Source organism: Astatotilapia calliptera, chromosome 6, assembly GCF_964374335.1.
Source record: "Astatotilapia calliptera chromosome 6, fAstCal68.1, whole genome shotgun sequence".
NCBI classification, from domain to species: Eukaryota; Metazoa; Chordata; class Actinopteri; order Cichliformes; family Cichlidae; genus Astatotilapia; species Astatotilapia calliptera.
Genome location: NC_137427.1, coordinates 40,149,518 through 40,169,321, shown reverse-complemented (window position 1 = coordinate 40,169,321; position 19,804 = coordinate 40,149,518). Strand labels below are relative to the sequence as shown.

Below are 19,804 nucleotides of genomic sequence, written 5' to 3'. Positions count from 1 at the left end.
GCGCCAATCACAACAGCTGTCGCCTCACGGCGCTTTATATTGTAAGGCATACTTTACAATAATACAACAGAGAATCATGTGACCCCATATGAACAAAGCTTTGGCAGCAGTGGGGAGGAAAAAACTCCCTTTTAACAAGAAGAAACCTCCAGCAGAACTAGGCTCAGGGAGGGGCGGTCATCTGCCGTGAGGGAAATAGGACCAGATATGTTGCTAAATTTATTTTTTCATATTGTGAAATGTTTTAGAAAAAAACTGTAATTATAATAATTTTATGTTATTCAGAGGTTGAATGAAAATACTAGATACTTCAGTACACCTTAGTGCAGGCTAAACTGTGGTAAAGTTCACAGTAATGCACTGGACTGGTGCAGGACAAGGTGTGATAATCATGCTCAATGCGAGGTTACAAGGGTAGCGGACATTAATTCAAGGTACTGATGCTGATTAGATGAATGAATTTTACCTTTTATAGCAGCTTTATAGTGTGTAGAGGTTGGAAATGAGCCATATAGCTTATTGAACAACTGGTTATATCTTCTTGAATTCACTAAATCAGTAAAGACCAGTGAACTGGAGTCAGATCACATTCAAAATACAAAGTGTAAATGTTCAGTATGAATCCAAAGATGTGACTTGTACTTGAAAATGAGTTTATGCACATTTACCAATCTTGATCCAGCTGGCTTTCCATCAGCTGTACTTTTCCAGTTTGGGCTAAATGACGTCCCTTTTGCTCCAAACACATTATCCAGTCCACATCAGTACAGTACTCAGCCTGATTCATTTTCAATGTTCTCAATTTTTTGTGTATACACATCTATATCTTGATATATAGATAGACTCATTTAAAATCTAACTTCCACTACTCTTATATGAATACTCTGGTTGTATATGTACAGTAAACAAACAGTCACATAAATTTCAGCCTTGTTTTTATTGTTCGCTATCGGTACAAAAAAAAGAAAAGAAAAAAAAAAAGGAAAAGAAAAGTGTACAGCATGACTGCATAACCAAGAAGGAGACACACTTTAAAAACAGGCTAGTGACAAAATATAATGAATACCTGGTTCACAGGAAATGAGTCAGAGCGAACGTATCAGCATCTGCTTTGATGCTTTCAGACTAACCTTCCCTCTCATCACGGTTTTGGTTGATGATGCTGTTAATTTCTTGCACGATGAGTCAAAACAAAAAAATAACAATAAAGATACTTGGATAATATTTCTTAAAACTCATCAGGGACAAAAATAAAGTTTAGAGAAAGGTACAAGAAAGAGGTCCAAGAATCTTTACAATCAGAATAAAACATAATTAAGAAAATATGAAGTACATGATGAATTTAAAGTGACAGGTTTGGCCTCAAGATACTGGATAAATGCTGAATACAGAGCTGCTGAGCTACCTGGGTCTGTAAGGAAATGTAACTATTTCCTTATAAATAGTATAAATGTAACTATTCCCTAATAAATAGTATAAATATAACTATTTCCTTACAGACCCAGGTCTGTAAGGAAGTCTATATTTATTGCTTGTAAAAAAAAAAAAATTGTTAAAACAATGATCGCTGATTTGAAGTCATTCATCTCTTTAGTTGAAAAATGTATAAACTTATAGATGTTTCAAGTCACAGGAGAGCAGCTTAAAAAGTTTCCCAGATACAGTTTTGCTAGCTTGGGTTCAGAGTTTGCATTCAAAAAAAAAAAAAAAAAAAAGAGGTCACTTGATTTTGGAGTTTAAAAAACAATCCCCCCCAAAAAAATCAAAATGTAGTCTTACACTCCACGTAAGAAAAAAATGTTTAAAAAAAAAAAAAAAAAAAAATCTAAAATCCAGTGTTTCCCCTGAATAAGCTTCCAGACCAACATCTGAACACAACTCTTAACTCGATCTTGTTATCAGCTCATTAATGCAGTATGAGACGGTAATCAGCTACAGAGAGATGCAGGGAAATGTTGCACTGACTCATAGACAAAATTACATTAAAAAGGTAAAAGAATAAATTAAGTGTAAGTAAGTTAAAGATCATCACAGCTTTTCCAGACAGCTGTATCTGGGGAAGAACAATCACCTTTTTGGTGCCTGAACCATATAACCGTATAAAAGGTAAGAATCAACCCAATAAATGCACAAAAACACTAAATTAAGTTAAATTAAGTTATGAAAATTCCCAAACTGTAAATAGTTGCATCCCTCTTTTGTTGATTAAGGCTTCAGATAAAGAGTCAAGAGTCGTTCCTAATCCAGCGGGCTTTGGAAGATCAGTTTGACACAGCCGGTCTCCCTGCTCAGCGGCTGGATGCAGAATGGGCAGGCGGCATGGAAGGCATGTGTGCCATGTGGCAGCGGGATCTGGCTCCAGTACACAGTTGTTTTTTCTGAACAAACGTGGCCACAGGGGACAAAGGCGTGGGTAGGGGACTCCGCATCGACGTAGAACCCCGGCTCGCAGCCAAGCCACAGTGGCACATAAGGGCCCCTCGCACGGCACATGGGGCACTCCCGCTCCTGACACTCTGCTTCGACCTCAGGATCACAGCGCCCTCCCCAGCCATGGTAGCCATGCACATGGCCGCAGCGCAGGTATGCCCATGGTTGCTTCTCATCCAGGACGTCCTTGCGACGCAGGCTGGGGAAGGCCAGTGTGTTGAAGCCCACGGGACACTGTGGCCGCCCGGCATTCAGCTCCTGCCGTAGGGCCTCCAGGTGTTTGACAGTGGGAGTGAGGGACAGTCCTTCGGCCGTGCGCCACAGCAGGGTGGCACCACACAGGTCGATAAGAGACCCATCCACCAGCTCGTTGGACTCAGATTCCACCTTGGAGGGGGCATTAATGACCTGGGATTAATGACCTGGGCCTTGCGCATGTCTGTGTGTAACAGGTTTGCATGTCTTTGTGGGGACCAAAGATTGTAAGTTTACTATGCTTGTGGGGACCAACGGCCCTTATGGGGACAAATTCCCCTCCCCCACGTGTTTGAAGACATTTTTGAGTCTCAAAATGTGGTTTTAGTGTCAGGGTTACAATTAGGTTAGGATTAGAGTAAGCAGCTAGGGAAAGCATATCAATTAGATGTCCCCACGAGAATATGAAAACACAACTGTGTGTGTTTGTGTGGTGTGTGAGAGAAAACAGGAGTCGCTCACCATATTCCCCCTCTGCTGAGCTGATCTGGTCTCCCGCAGTGTAAAAACATTCCCACAAACTGAGATTTCCCTCCATTGACCAGGTTTGGAGTCCTGGCAGAAGCCGTGGCGAGGATGCATCACGAGAACTCCATTTGTCGTCAGTGCATCCATCTGCCCATCCTGCATTCTCCACTTGGCTGCCTTCTCCTATGAAGAGGTCAAATGTATGTTTAGCACATTCAAACTGAAGAAATGTTATCACAGGAAATGAGCAGTTTGTGCATTCTACCCCAAGGAAGATGTTTTTAGACGTGTCAAAGCCTGCGGCGTAAATTCGTGCAGAGTAAGGTGGGTTTCTTTGGCAGATGATGCGGCAGGCAAAGCGGGAGATGGTGCTCTGAAGTGTCTGACTGTCAGCTTGGTTCTGACCTCCAGGCACAGTATCCGTAACCACAAAGTCAATGGGACTCTCTGTAGAACGGCCAATCTGTAATTACACAGAGACAAGTGCTCATGTCTTGCTTGTTTTCAGTGGTGTTCATTATGCTACCTACAGAACATATTTTGTGGTAGACACCACTTTAATAAAGAAAACTGACATGTAACAATGTCATTCATCCAGTGTTCACTTTGACCTAAAAATCTTACGTGGATCTTACGTGGTCAGTACACACAAACAAAACAGTGAAGAAGGCGCAGCAGCGCCTCTTCTTTCTCAGGAGACTGAAAAGATTCGGCATGAGCCCCCGCATCCTCAGGACCTTCTATCACTGTGCCATTGAGAGCATCCTCACTGGATGCATCACCACCTGGTATGGCAACAGCACCGCCTACAACTGCAAAGCTCTCCAGCGAGTAGTGCGGTGCTCTGAACGGATAATTGGAGGTGAGCTTCCCTCCCTCCAAGACATCTACAGGAAGCGCTGCCTGAGGAAAGCGGGGAGGATCATCAAGGACTCCAGTCACCCCAGCCATAAACTGTTCAGACTGCTTCCATCAGGAAGGAGGTTCTGCAGCATCCGGTCCCGTACCAGCAGACTGAGAGACAGCTTCTTCCACCAGGCCATCAGACTGCTGAACACGTCATAGACACCTCAGCTTCACTACTGGAACTTCAACATTATGCACTCCATACTGTACAGTAATGCCACTGTTTTGCACGTCTCAACTCTGTATATTTTATATATTTTATTTTATTGTTTACTCTATTTAATTTGTAAAATATGTGTATACACACACACACACACACACACACACACACACACACACACGTAGAAAAATATTTAGTATACACATCCAGAAATGCATATACTATTATATATTGTACATATATTATTAGTTTCAGATGTAGCCATTCTTGTATTTTGCTTGTTTACATTATTGTATTTTGCACAACTCTGTTGCTTGTGAAGCTCGCACACAAGAATTTCACTCACATGTGCTGTACCAATGTACCTGCACATGTGATGTGACAATAAAAGTGATTTGATTTGAAAAAGGATAATACTGAAAATCACAAGGTTGAATATCCATGTAGGGTGTATGCTTTTCAAAGTACACACCTGGAACATGTCTGTGTTGCTGTCATGAGTGTACTCCACCACCACTGTCTGTGCGCGAGACAGCGTGTATGAAATACTGTGCTGCTCCTTGTTGCTGACGGCCTTAACAAAACAAACATGAAAGAAGAAGCTCTGTTAGTGTGTTTAAGACATGAAAGAATTTCTTCTACAGCAATCGCGGGGATGTTAATACTGATGGAAGCATGTCAGGAAGAGTATTTTGAAACTGGTAACAAATTCAAGATGTTTTAGTTAAATCCTATTAAGGGCATGTTCCATTTAGAGCATCATATTTAACCTGCAGACCTTTAAGATAGAACTGATTAAAAGAGTTAAATATGCGTTCCATATTCATTGTAGTTTCCTCACACTCGTCATATTTAGATTAAAATACACCAGAAATGTGCCACTTTCATTTGTGTTGAACTCTCACCTTGGCAGCTTGAGGTGTGCATGACATGTGGACAGTGCTCGGTTTCACACCGTTGGCCTTATTTCTGCGACACAAAGCGAAGCGGCTTTTCCGCCTCCCCTTGTCTCCATAGGGTAGAGACCCATTACACCTGAACACAGAGGATAACGATGAGCAAAACTGCTTTATGTTCAGCTGCATTTCAAAAAGGCATTTTAATTTTAATAATACATTATTATGAATGAATGAACCAAAGACAATGGCAAATCAGAAAATCATCTCCTGGCAGCTCAGCATTTAAATCAACTTAGAGTATGTTCATCTAGAGTTAAGCAGTGAGTAAGGAAACAAAGGGTCAGTGGTGCTCCAAATATTAGGAATCAACCTGGGAATGGAGAGAGCAGTGCCTCCATTTTAATCCACTAGACTGAGGATATTTCAAGTCTACCTGAGCACTCGAAGTGCTTTATTCAACATGCCTTGTTCACTCATTTGCACAAGCACTTTTTTGTATGCTTCAGTGCTTTCTAACATTTACACTCTGATGGATGTATCAAAGAGCAGCTTGGGGTTAGTAAGGATATCTGGTATGCAGACTGGCGCAACCAGGGATCAAACCACACACCTTCAGACTATTAGAGGACCTGCTCGACCTGCTGAGCTTCAGTAACGTGTCAGTGCTAATCATAGGAAGGAAGAAACGAGCAGTTGTAATTAACTTAGGCCACTGTCTCAATAAAAGTTCCATATAATTTTTTATTATTATTTATTTTTAGGAAAACACAGATTTAAAAAACGCTTTAAAGATTTAAACATGGTTATCCCAACTGAGCCTTCATTAAATCAGTCAAAGATACACAGGAAAGAAGGTCAGACACCAACTAGGGAGAAACCGAATGACAAACAGAACAACATTGCCGTCCCTTATGTAGCAGGTTTATTAGAGAATTTTCTCCAAGCATGGCTTCAAACGCCACCACACCCTCAGACAAAAACTGGTTCATCCCAAGGATGAGACTCCCACACACAAACTAAACAATGTAATGTGTGCTGTGTAGTGCAGTGAGGAGTGCTCAGACCTCTACACTGGAGAAACCAAACAGCTCCTCCATAAACGCACAGCACAACATAGATGCGCCACCTCGACAGGACGAGACTCAGCTGTACATTCGCATCTACTAGATAAAAGGTCACTCCTTCGAGGACACCGATGTTCACATTTTAGACTGAGAAGACAGATGAACAGACCAGGTGGCTTACAACACCAACTGTCTGCCACCTATAACGCGTTTTTTTAAAAATCCCTTGTCAGGCGCCTCAACCCCAGGATGATTGAAGACCTACACAGACGTATTCAGTAAAAAATGTAATCCAAAAAAAATTTTTTACTCCAATTTCTTAAAATCTCTGCTTTAATGTTCGCCAACGTAACCATGTCTAATCTGATCCAATCTTAGCCTGCCTGGAACTGGGGCTGACGTGGTCTAAATCAGTGATCAGTTTTGGATCCATCCTGCTTTGCAAGTGAACTCATATTCAGAAGACGGACTGTGCAGCTGCAATTAAAGCTCTCTTTGAAATACATTTTATACAGTTTAAGTCTTCAGACTCTTCACATCATCTCCAAGATGACAGCTATCTTTCCGTGTGACCGATTGCAACATGACAATTGATTCATTGATTGGTGTGTTCTATGGCTAAAGCTTTATTTAAACAGCGTTTGATAAAGTGACACACAGTTAGGTTTGCAGTACGAGGAAACTGGACAAAAATGCTCCTCTTAGACGGTCAGCCAGAGTCACAGAGTTAGAAAGATGAAGACTATAGTTTTTATTCTGAGCTGATATACATCTGTAACGCAACTGCTGTTTCAACCTTATGAGTGTGAAAGTTCTCAGTAAAGTGAGTTGGAGTTGAAGTTAACTCACTTTTTGGAAAAGAAGACCCAAAGCGTCCCTCAACTCATGGTTAACAAACTCAGAGCTGTTAGCTAAACCTGCAGGTCCCAGGTCTGCATCCAATAGAAAAACAAATAAAACGAAACTTCTCTGAATTTCCCAGAGAAACTGTTGCAGCCTCACCAACAACAAGGAACCACCTAAGAGAAATTTATGCCTGACAACCCTAGCAGCTTCACTTTCAGTTTTCTCTGCTAGTTTGTGTTGGCTAAACACACCGAGGCCGTTTCTCTGTAGTGTAGGTAAAAAGACGAACAGAGATATTGCCCAAACATTCCTTCCACAGCTTTCACTGCAGACAGGAAGCTTTGAGGGAGGGAGCAAAAAGTAACTACGGTTTCAGTCCAGAATTAAAAGCAGGATGCTGCGGTTGAGAGATTTATAGGTTATCCAACTGAGCCATTAGGATACCATTAAATGTGTCTGTTTTTTAAAAGCAAACTATCATGTTTTGAAAATTAACAAAAAACACAAAACAATGACAGCACCGCTGTCGTCCTGATGTGTTTAACATTTGAAAACACAATCCTGAATGTTATGGGGGCTCCAATAAGAGTCAGTTTAACTGAAGTTATCTTCAGAGTCAGGCTGCTGTTAGCTGCAGGTCAAGTAAACAGTTGAGACAAGCCATTCTTTCACTGCTTAATGCAAACTTCCTGCGTTTGAGATGAAGTACCAGCCACCTTTTTCTTAGACAAACACTAGCCACCCCAGTTCCGCTGTGGCTCCACTCTATGAACCACACTACAAGGTATGTTTTCACAAACTATGTGGATCTTTCTAATTAAATCTTATGACTAGTGTAATTGCCAGCCTCAGGGCAATCCAGACTGTTTAATTCCACGTGTGGTCACAATAATACAAAAGCAAACAAAAGGGCTAAAACCACAGCAGCCACCACGTCCCTGACCCGACCTCCCTGAACCGCAGGCTCACTCTTGTGTGCACAGTGAATGGCCTTTAGTCAGGAAGTCGGCAGCATTTAATGGCTGCGGTTGAGTTTCCCAACACACTTTAGTTATGCAGCACCCAACTGAATTTCTCACACTACAAGGCACATTAAAATAAAGAGACTTGCTTAAACCTACCCAAGTTTAGTCAATTTCTTACCTAAAACAGTGACGCTTATAAACTTCAAGGCACACAAACAAAGACTGCCAGGCCCTTTTAGATCAACAACAGCACAATTTGTCCTTTATACTACAGCTAAAGAAGTTGAATGTTACAACCAGGTTTAAGGATCGGTTATCAAACTCCAAAAATGGTTTTGATGACATCAAAAATATGTCTGCAATATCCAGCTGTTTTATCGTTTGGTTTAGAATTACTACGTACATTTTAGAAATTAAAAGGGATTTTAAAGAGACTTTTACCAAACACTAGCCACCCCGAGCACACAAGTTTCCAGGAACATATCTATAAGATACGGTCTAGAAATGCTTCAGATGGCCTCAAAAGTTTATCATGATATATCATGGAAGTTTGTGATTATGATATTTATAAAAAATATAGATAAAATATTGAAGAAAGTTGTATAAGTGATTGCAGCTTGCAGGCACTAAACTTTTTTTATAAGTGCAAACAAAACTAAGGATGTATCCCGTCTTCCTTTTCCAGGATTTTACTGTCATTAATGACAATCACATTCATGCCTAAACCCAATTAAAAATAAAACAGTAAGCTAACATTAGACGTCTTTGGCTTGCGGGAGGAGGCCAGAGTCCTTTACATGTAAATGAGTGGTTGTGACATTTATTAAAACATTTAGTTTTAGACCGCATTAAAGTCCCCTATCAGTTATGAATTTAACTCCTTTTTCTACATCCACTGTATAGAACAACTTTCTAGTATCAATTTCAAAAACCTACGTCGCCTTGTTCTCAAGTTATCATATTCACAACATTTTCAGAAAGCTTACTCTGACCTTGAGATTGAGGTCACTGAGATTCAAACTTGTCCCAGATTTTTTGTAGATGTGCCTCTGGTATCAATTTGAAGCTCCTATGCTGCTTTGATCTCGAGTTATCGCATTCACAAACTTAGGTGCCCACACCACCCGCCTGGCAGGGTGATGACAGTACCCCATCTTTCCACCTGAAGGGCTTTTACTCTGTGGGTTTAGAGAGAGTTTGCCTCTGTGGTCTGTGGGTTTAGAATGAGTGTGCGTACACAGTGTCTGCATTAACCACTTTTCCCTTTGACAAAAAGCAAATACGCAGATGTTGATTCCTGCCATGTCAGTTGTTCTTCATCTTACCATGACTGGGACTGCTGTATTAACCATCTCCACTGGCGGAAAAAATTCATATTTATTATGCATGTTTGGTTACTGTATGCCTTTTAAGTTTGATATTGAGACAACAGAACTCAAATGGAATCCCTCCTTACAGCTAAATCCCCCTGTTAAAAAAAATGTAAGAAAGGGTTTCCTCTTGTTAAGCCAAACACTGTGTTTTCACCATCGTTGATTTCTTGCCTGCATGTGTGCCTGTGGGTAAAATAATAGGATTTTGTTCCCTCCTTCCTGGAAGGTACAACATTGATCAAAAGCTGCTTATTTCCTACACATTCAACAGTTTTAAAAAGGATTTTAAAGAAAAAAAATGGTCTGAAGAAGTTCTGCTTTGATGACTTATGAATGTATGTGAACTCAGTAATTAACCGCTTACCCCAGAACGATGAGCTCCCCATATTTGACAGGTCCTTTGGTAGACATAAGGTGGGTGGAGATGTTTTCCTGACCCAGCGAAAACATCTGTGCAGGTTTCTGAAAAAGGCAGGCTGAGTACCATCAGAGATTCTCTACTGAAAGAGGCACACAGCCCGCCACCTGCAGACACAATCAGACCAAGGTTTATATTCTTGGATATAAAATCATCAAAAGTTTTCATGATTCGGTTTTAAAGAAAAATAATGAAAAACATACATCACTGAATATTCACTTTAAAAACATTTAGGCATTCATATAAACACACAAAGGCTTCAACACGATCCTATTCATTGCTACAATACACCCAGTGTCTTTGTACTGGGAGCAACAGTGGCGCACAATGTATCCATTCAAATCTACTGAGTGTTGTTGGGGTAATGCAGGGTCCATTTTATCTGTGAAGGCTGACTCACTTAGAAACACGCCAGGACTGATGTTATGTTCTTTTGTACTATGAAATAAACAAAAAACAGAAGAACAGAAAACACTTAACAAGCTGAGCCTGTATTCAGAATGCCAGCTCTGATGTCAAAAGGCCAAAGAGGACACATCATGATCATCTAAATCTGCGTGTTACACAATTATGACAAATACTGCACTGATCTCGACTGGTTGTCACACAGATGTGGGTATGTTGAAGGACCCCCAATTTTTTTCTTTGAGTGCAATCCCTAGAGTTAATATTCCAGCTTATGGAAAAAGTGTGGCAGATCACCGTCACAGATTCAGGTATAATTCCGCTCTTTGTTCAGCATTGCTAATATTCTGAAAATACCATTTTAATAATAATAATAATAATAATAATAATAATAATAATAATAATGGATACTTTATTGATCCCCATGGGGAAATTACTTGTTTTTCTCTGCATTTGACCCATTCACTCAGTGAAGCAGTGGGCAGCCCACTAAGCAGGCGCCCGGGGAGCAGTGTGTAGGGACGGTACCTTGCTCAGGGGTACCTCAGGGTAGCCGTTAAGTGGATTCGAACCGCCGACCTTCCGATCATGGGGTGACCACTTTACCTACTGAGCTATCCCTGCCCCCCATTTTAAGCAACGCTTGAAAAAAAAAATGCATTTTTTTTTTTTTTTAAAGGGCTGTTTTTAAAAAAAATATATTTCTTCACTCAACTTTTAAGGATTTAAGGAAGAAAAACTATCAATGAGTGTTGGCTATAGTAACAGGCTAAGAAGGACACGTTCAGCACAGCTGATGGACCAGTAAACGTTGTGCTATGCAAGCCGACTGGCCATGACAGTGTTTTCCTATAATCACATTTTTCAGAACAGGGAAAAAACAACTCCGTGTTGAGAAAATAAGTACAATCCTGCTACATTAAACTCATCTTTGACATTTTACCTGACCAGCTCAGTTATTAAGACATTAATTTATGATGCATCTTTGTTACACCCCATCCAGAACTGACATCTGTCTCACTGCATTGAACAGTTTTCTCCATAAAAGTAACAATACAAATATTGAATGAGTGGAGAATGTAAAAAATACACCTGAGTGTGCAGATTAAAGGTTTTAGAAGATTCAGCTTCCATTTTTCCCACAATACAGTAGTAGTGTAGGTGACGCCATAGCTTATAGTGAAGCTGAAGCTGCTCCTCTTCCATGATTGTTCTCTCTGCACCCAGTAAAGCATACAAATGGCTGTTAAACCCTGATCTTTTGGTTGTGGGGGAAACTGGTTACATATTTGTGGTATAGACTAAAATGATTAACTGAATGTTTAGTGGAGAAGACTGTTCTTGACCTTTTAAGCTTATGAACAAAACACTAAAATTTCTGTAACGTTCACCAATATTTATATTTAGAAGTCCATTACAAAGCAGAATTGTCTACAGCCAATAAGTTCAGATCAGGCCTCAGAGCACAAGAAGAAAGAAGGTAGAAGGAGTAACAGTTAAGTTTGGCAAACATCATCCAACATAATCGTTATTCCAGGCAGGACAAACTGAAGCCTTTACAGCATGTTTCCTCTTAATACCACAGATAAACGCATGATACAGCTAAGTGACGGGAAACAAGGAGTATATCAAGACACTATCAAGATAAGCTGGTATCAAAGCAACTTAGCAGAAAATGTATTAAAAGCTGTTAGGATGTGGCATTTCACTTCTAGATGAAGATATGCTGATGGCGATAAGCGCTATTCTGTGTTAGCATGCACTGAAAAGCTGTGCCATTTCTTGCTTCCCGTCAGCCTTTCATTTTAGCACATACTTCCCACTCAGAAGCCTTTCATGTGTTTTCTGCAGTATCAGAGCTTTTTGAGTTGTTTCCCCCACTCAGGTGTCCTCATGCTCTTCAACTTTACAATTTAAGAATGCATGAACTTTAAGACAAAACAGTTACCTTGTGTATTTTCACTAAAGCAATTTTTAATAATCAACCTACTTTAAATACTGTTAGATAAGATAATCTAAAACAATTTTACATAAATAAATAATAAAGTATTATTATTAATAATAATACTTAAACAAAAATATTAAAAATATATATACATCCGTAAATGGTGTTATTTACCGATTCTTAGTTGCAAATATCATTCAACAGGGCCAGGACCTGCTAATCCAGGATAAACACATGCACCTGTACGTTTCTACATCTACAATTAATTATCAACTAGAGCTTTAATGATAGTGATAATGATGAATGTGTAGTACGCCACCTGCCTATCTTTAAATACACCGCTGAAGGCTGACACTAGCTATGGCTGAATCTCAGTTGTGGACAAGGACAGGGTCAACTGAAGATACCACAGACCAGCATATTTAATGATGCAGCCGTAACTTGTGTTTTATATTGAATAAAAAATTCTGACCCTTAAACTTTAGATCTGTAACACCTGCTGCATCTGCTGACTCAGGCTACGTCCACACGTACCCGGGAATTTTGAAAACGCAGATTTCTCTATGCGTTTGCACCTTCCATCCACACGTAAACGGCGTTTTCAGTCACTGAAAACTGAGATTTTTAAAATCTCCTGCCAGGGTGGATATTTTCGAAAACTCAGTTTTTGCATTTACGTGTGGACGAGAAAAACTGAGAAAACGCAGCGTCAAAGGTGTGCGCCTTTTTTGACGTCACACTGTGCACCACGTTATTGTTTTGGTTAAATGAATTTCTACAATACTGTTAATTGTACTCTCTGCAGTGTTTAAATGCTTACATATACACACAGTTACTGTCCCTCCACACATACGACTCGGTTCTGCTTCTATGCCCCAGCTTTGTTTACTTTTCCCCCACCGAGGCTTCTAGACTTCTGATTGGCCAACATTTCTGCACGGTTAGGAATCTAGCGCCACCTGTTGCTTTGGCATGTTCCTAGCAGCATTTTCCTTCATTTCTGCGTTTACGTGTGGACGGGATTATTTTTTAAAACGAAAAAGGAAAATCTCAGTTTTCAAAAATACCCGTGTACGTGTGGACGTAGCCTCAGTTCATAGCGTGTGATTCACATCATCTTCATCACAGGCCATTCCTGTCTGGACACATAAGGTTAATCACTTAGAATAACTGATCTTCTGCATACTATCACCAAATGTCCTACTGTATGGATCTATCTCAGGTTTACATTAAAAGGAAAATGCATTAAATGAACTGAATTAATCTGTTGCTTCCTACTAATAAGTACATCAAAATATGTCACTTCTTCAAAATGCCGCACTTGCAAAAGGAATTATGTTGTGAAGCAGAAAAATTATCAACATTAAAAATTATTCTGAACAAATCTGTAACATTGTAATAATTATTTTACATTACACACTGATTCCAAGTTCATTGCTATAAGAATTATATAGACACAAAGCTTTCAATTTCTGACTTCATTTGAAAAACATCCTATGGCTAAAATTAAAGATAAACCTTGTAGGATCTCCTTGCAGCTGACTGGAAAGCTTAAGAGGTAATGTGATTTCAGTGCATTTACAACAAAGCGATGTCCCCGTGACTATCCAATGCCCTCAAAAATGTCCAAAGTTTATTTCAGTGAAATGCAGGGTTGAAGAGACACAGTCACTATCTGTAAATTGACACCAGATAACAAGGTTGAGTTCTAAAGTGACTTCACTCCTCTTTCTCATGTGCGTCTTTTCCCTCTTGTGAAAGCAATGTAGATTCTGACATAGATGCTATGTTCATACTGCAACTCACTGTATCCCGCCTTTGTGACCCATCTCTCAATTTGTAATCAGCCTCAACAACACAAAGCTCAAATGGAGTCACGGCTCCTCACGCGACCTAGTTTGGGCTGCCGTTTCTCACCACTGGCATGGTGACGATTCAGCCTTGATGTCATTTGATGGAAGCGCTGTTACTTTAGGTTATCAACATCAGCCTCTTATAAAAGAGTACAAATTTTTAGTGTACCATAATTAATTAACTTAAGCAGATGGGTATCAGCTGAATACCTGACTGCAAACTACATTGTCTGCTGCCTTCTTAATTTTTAAACACACTTTTTTTGGAAAGTCAAGCTCAATTTCACTAGTCACACGTGGGCCAGATTACTGCCAGATCTGTTAAATCAAGATATCACTTAAATAGAATCTGTCCTACAAAGTGGAGTAGACTGAAAAGACTTCAAAACGCAACACATCTCACAGTCTAAAGAAACAAACACAGTCACTGACATCCACCAGCCAGAAAAGGTTTACCAACCATTTCTAAGGCTTTGAGACTCCATTGATCCATGGTGTAAGCCATTTCCCACAAACAAACAAAAACTTCCAACAGTGGGGAACCTTCCCAGGAGTACCAGGCCTACCAAAAACACTAAAAAAATTCATTGACAACTCATCCCAGGAGGTCAAAGAAGAAACATCATCTAAAGAACTGCTGGCCACAAAAAAATAAAATCCATAGGAGAGTACAAGTACAAAAGGGTAATGTCACATTTGCCAAAAAAACCATCTTAATGATAACCAAAGCTTTTCAGAAAATAGCCCGTAGACTGAGGAGGCAAAAGGAACTTTTTGGAAAGTTAACATTCCATTTCATCTCGGTATGAACTAACAACACTTCCTCTACAGTGATGTGAAACACCCTTGCAAACATTTGCAGTTCTTGGTGTCAAAAGTGCCACACCAGCAGGTTCAGGGGAAATTCACTTTCAGATCGGGCCAGGTATGTCTAATAGGGCTGAACGATTATGGAAAATAATCTAATTGCGATTTTTTGCCCCAATATTGCGATTGCGATGCGATATGCGATTATTTTTTAAGGTCTTTGTCTTCTGTATTATTAAACAAAGACAAGCAATACATCATATAGTATGGCCAATACTATATTACATTAATTTTAAACTGTTCTTTCCTGGAAGACAGACCTCTGTTATGATGACATGAGGTGATGCATGAATTGATGACTGACATTTTTATTTAACTTCTTCAATCACAACAGTATATTTGAACATACACAATAGTTTATTTTTAGCTTACAAACATCTGAGCATAAAGTGCTGACAAGGAACCCTGGTGTAAACATTAAAATGAAAGTCAGTACAATGTGCAGATTGCAGAAATATACATAAACAAAATCAGTGGCTTTACCACACTCAGTTTTTCGACATCTGTGAACTACTAGACAGTCATTCAATTAAAAAATAATATTAAATAAATAAAACTAATAAATAAAAAATACACACATCTTACTGATCTCTGCAGTCAGTAACATTACACATAAAGTGCAAACATAATAGCAATTGTATAAACACACACACAAACACGCCTTTAAAATTTAAAGGCGTGAAATTGGACGGTCTAGTTCTGATTAGCGTCACCGCTGTCTCGGTGGAGTTTAATAAACTCGGCCGTCTGCTTCTTGCTATCTAAAATATAACCAGACACTGGTGTAAATTCTCGACTGTCTCATACTTCTGTTTAATAAGTTTTCTGTTTGACGTTTAGTCAGCTGTGCGAAAACCAAGGAGGAACCCACCCGGGGGATTAATAAAGTTTTATTTTATCTAATCTAATAACTTTAATCTCAGCCAAACCGATTTACTCACAAACAAACAAAACACTGAAAAAAGCCCAACAATAACATTTTTAGGTTGTCTAAGTGACTTATATATTACGTTTAACCCGAGCAGCGAAACTCCGCGGTGATCTGAAAATGATGTGCCGGGAGTTGTGCCGTTCTCGGCCGCATCAGTAACCCTCGAGCTCCCGGCTAGCTGTCGAGCTGGTGGGTAGCAGACACCTCTGAAAACGTCGAAGCACTTTTGCAAATATGGGATATCTTGATAAACCGAGCAGCTATTTGATGTTTACACAACTACTTTCTCGCCTGAAAATATGTTAAAAGTTTATTTTGTGGCCCTGAAAGATTAGTATGAGTAATTTTAAAACTCAGTAGCGGCCGCCATTGCTGGAAACTGGAGTTTGGCTGGGCCGCGCTATGAATTCTGGGATATGGTAGTAATTTGGACAGCCTTCGGCGCGTCGCTGTGACGTAATCGGTCTACAAATGCGGCCTCAGGAGGATGCAGCCCATGAATTTGGACATGTCCAGAGTATAATCGCAGCCTTTGCGGTTAGAAAATTGCACTTGATCATGTCGCGATATTATCGCAAATGCGATATATCGTTCAGCCCTAATGTCTAAATAGCCTTTTTCCCCATTAATAAATAAAATCATGATTTAAAAATTGCAATTTGTAATTCTCATGCCATCTATGTTTAATATTACTTTACATCATATAATAAATGATGTTCCAAAAATAAAAAAGAAAGACATCAGAAACAGGGAAAATACTTTTCCACAGCACTGTACATTGAGCTGTTAGTCACTTTTTTCTTTATCCACTATGGAAAAAAAAAAAAAAACAGACTATAAAGACAGCAGAATAACACCTGACACAAACGGGTACCTCTATCTGACCACTATATTGTTTCATTACTGTGAAAGTAAGGTGTTTACAGTACACAAAACTGCAGAATATTCACTGGAATACCATTCAGGATGGCTCACACTTATTTAGCCAAGCCAGAACGCCAGCATGGGATAAAACCATTATTAGGATTAAGACAATCCTAAAGTGCAAAGAACTATCATGGCTATGAGAGTTGGAGCCCTTCTATGGCTTACATGTACATGATGAAACTCTTAAAAGAAATCTATTTTAAATTTATGAACTATGCTAGAAAATTATGAGTTTACTTGGAACATCCAACCAGTATTTCTAAAACGCTGTGATCTGTAACTATTATTGAGTTGAAATAAAAGATTAAGTTATTCTAATCTAAAGCTCAAAGGAAATGTCAGCCAAGAGTTGTGGGTACTATACAAGTTAGTTAGCAAAAGAATGACACAACAGGATAAACTCATGTACAGTAATATTAAAGAAATAACAGGGGGGTGGGGGCGGAGGTGTTGGATGTTTACCAAACCAGACCAGCTACAAGGTACAAGACCTATACCATTCTGTGATGATTCCACATAACCTCTGAAGAAGAAATACCTCCCACTCCACACACATACCGCAGATGAGCCTGCAGAACACGAGCAGGCATGTTCTGCAGATACCTAAGAGGGGTGTGAAAAAGTGGGGACCGGCCAAAAAAAAGTCAACATTTTCAGAGATCTCCTCACTCCAGTGGTAAAAAGTCAAAGACTTTCTGTTTCATTATCTGGGTGTTAATTGGCTCTCTGGTGACAAAGTTGGGACAACTACCATCTTTAGCATTTCAGAGTTCTCCCACAGATTCGCCCTCAGGATTAATATCATAATTTTTCTGCCCTTTTGTTTGTGAATACCAGTTTGAACAACAGCCACAGAAACGTTAACGTATGTAAATCAGCTATAAATTGTGATATTCTGACAATGAAATATCTCAATTTACGTAAACTGTAAGCATCACTTCTGTTTATCCTCTGGTGCAACTCTCACCTAGAACTCCTAAAACTTTCCAGGCTTTAGATCAACATTCGTCTTTGGAGATGGGCTGACACATCTGTAGGCTTTTAATATGAGGGGACAGTTGGACAAAAAGGGCAAAGTTTTAACATTAAAATGGGGAACAAAAGCATCGTCTGTGGGGACAGATGGATGCTCTGGTAGGATGGTGAATGCTAATGAGTCTGTGTGGCCAGGACAAAGAAGGCCAGCTGGGCTACAGGACAGGACGGAGTACCACCACGGACAGAGCCCTGTTTAAGACACTAAATATACACACACTATATGTTTTACCTAATATGAATAATAACTTCAAATCCTGAATTCAATGAGCTGCAGAATATAGCAATGCTGTGTGTACATTTTAATTAAATATCTGGAGTTCTATTTGTGGCCACTCTATTGTGGACAAAACAGTACGACACACTATTACAGAAAAGAAGCTATGTTAGTGGAGTCAGCAGACACTTCAGAGCCGTTTATGACACACATACACACAGGACACTTCACAAGTTACTACGGAAAGGACGTGTCACCGTAATTTATTACGAAATTTAATACCATATACGACCATAAAAGCGTCGATAAAATTTGATTTACGTTTTCCAAAACTCACACAATCTCCCCCCCCCCCAAAAAAAACAACTTGTGTTTGGGATTTTGTCAGTGAAAAAAAAAAGACGCTTATCAACCTAAACCTATGGCGCTTTCAACCTAAATCTTGAATTGTTTAAGAGATTGGTATACTGTTGTTGCCCTATATAACGTCATTACGGTAACTCGTAGCTAGTTAGCATTTTTCGATCGTAAAACTTGAGAAAAAGCAGAGAATGTGTTAGTTCATTAGGTACTTATTTAGCATAAGGTTACCACTAACTACAGAGGACTAAGGCGGCGTTAGTGGCGCTAACAATGACGAAAAGAATCAACTCCTTAGACAATTAACTCACCGAAGTTACAGTTCGTCTTAAAGCAGTCTCATGTCCCGGATGTCTTTGTTCCAGGAACAAACGCTGTTAGCCGTTTTAGACCATAAATGTCACAGTTACTTAAATGTTTACCAGGAGTTCGGCGACTTTTTATCGATTTTGTTCCTAACAAAACCACACTGAGCGAATGCTGGCTTAACCGTTTTCTAACTCAACTGCGCCTCTTAGCTATCAAGGCTACTGATTTCCGGTTAACATTTCAGAGTAAAACAACTTAACTTACTTGAATACCAAAATACTCAATACTTACTCAAATGCCAAATTGTTTTCAAGCTGAAGTAAATGCCAGTAGTATGTCTTATAAACTTGAACGTCTACTTTTAGTTTTTAGTTTACTCATAGTTAATTAAGAGAACCTGGTTATTTGAGATGGTTGCACCATTAACACTTGTTTTATTATGAAAATACAAAACCTGTACTTCCGGTTTTCTCTGCGGTCTGCGTGTGTAGCTGTGCACAAACAACTATGATTTTAGGTTTATGACTTACTGCAGCTGTTACCCCAATAAGACATCCTCTCAAATTAGTCAAATGTTTCCTCACATTAGGTCATTCAGCTAAATTAAAATCAAACTCTGAATCAGAATCTGAATACTTATTAATCCTGAGGGCAATGGTTTGGTAACAATCAATTAAAATATATATAAAGACAGGAAATGTAACTGTAACTGTAACTGTAAGAAGAATGTAAACCACACAGCACAGATGACAGCACACAAGCATAAAACCTCCTGCGCATGAAATAATATATTTAAAGCCAAGAAGTCGGTAGTGAGCAAAATACGTGTCAAGTACATTCCAGGGACCTTAATCGTAAACTGGGATAATATGTATTTAAAATGTTAATAATGTCTGTTTAAACGCCGACGTGTCAGTTATACGTTTTGGTACCTTAGGCTGCTGCGTAAACTTTTGGAAGACAGGAGTGAGTTACCAACTGGTTTATTTTGATTAACCGTCCCCAACGATGTAGAGTTCCTACAAGCTTCATCCTGTTCCTAAATATACTTTAAAAAGTTATCTTGGTAGTTGTTGTTTGGGGGTTTGTTTTTTTTTAAATGTAAATAGTGTTGATTTTTTTTATTAGTATTTTTTCCAGTCATGTCACAACACAATTTAAATCAGATATT

At 39.4% G+C, this 19,804-nt stretch overlaps 1 protein-coding gene across 1 annotated transcript; it reads right to left on the bottom strand.

Annotated features, from left to right (window-relative positions):
• Positions 1-918: 918 nt before the first annotated feature.
• LOC113024729 (E3 ubiquitin-protein ligase pellino homolog 1-like) lies at positions 919-18,852 on the bottom strand. The gene is made up of 7 exons (XM_026172024.2): positions 18,636-18,852; positions 9,731-9,891; positions 5,125-5,254; positions 4,692-4,793; positions 3,419-3,616; positions 3,148-3,336; positions 919-2,817 (listed from the first exon to the last, which is right to left on the bottom strand). The coding sequence occupies exons 2-7, from the start codon at positions 9,814-9,816 to the stop codon at positions 2,239-2,241; spliced, it is 1,284 nt and encodes a 427-aa protein (XP_026027809.1). The 5' UTR covers positions 9,817-9,891; positions 18,636-18,852; the 3' UTR covers positions 919-2,238.
• Positions 18,853-19,804: the final 952 nt, after the last annotated feature.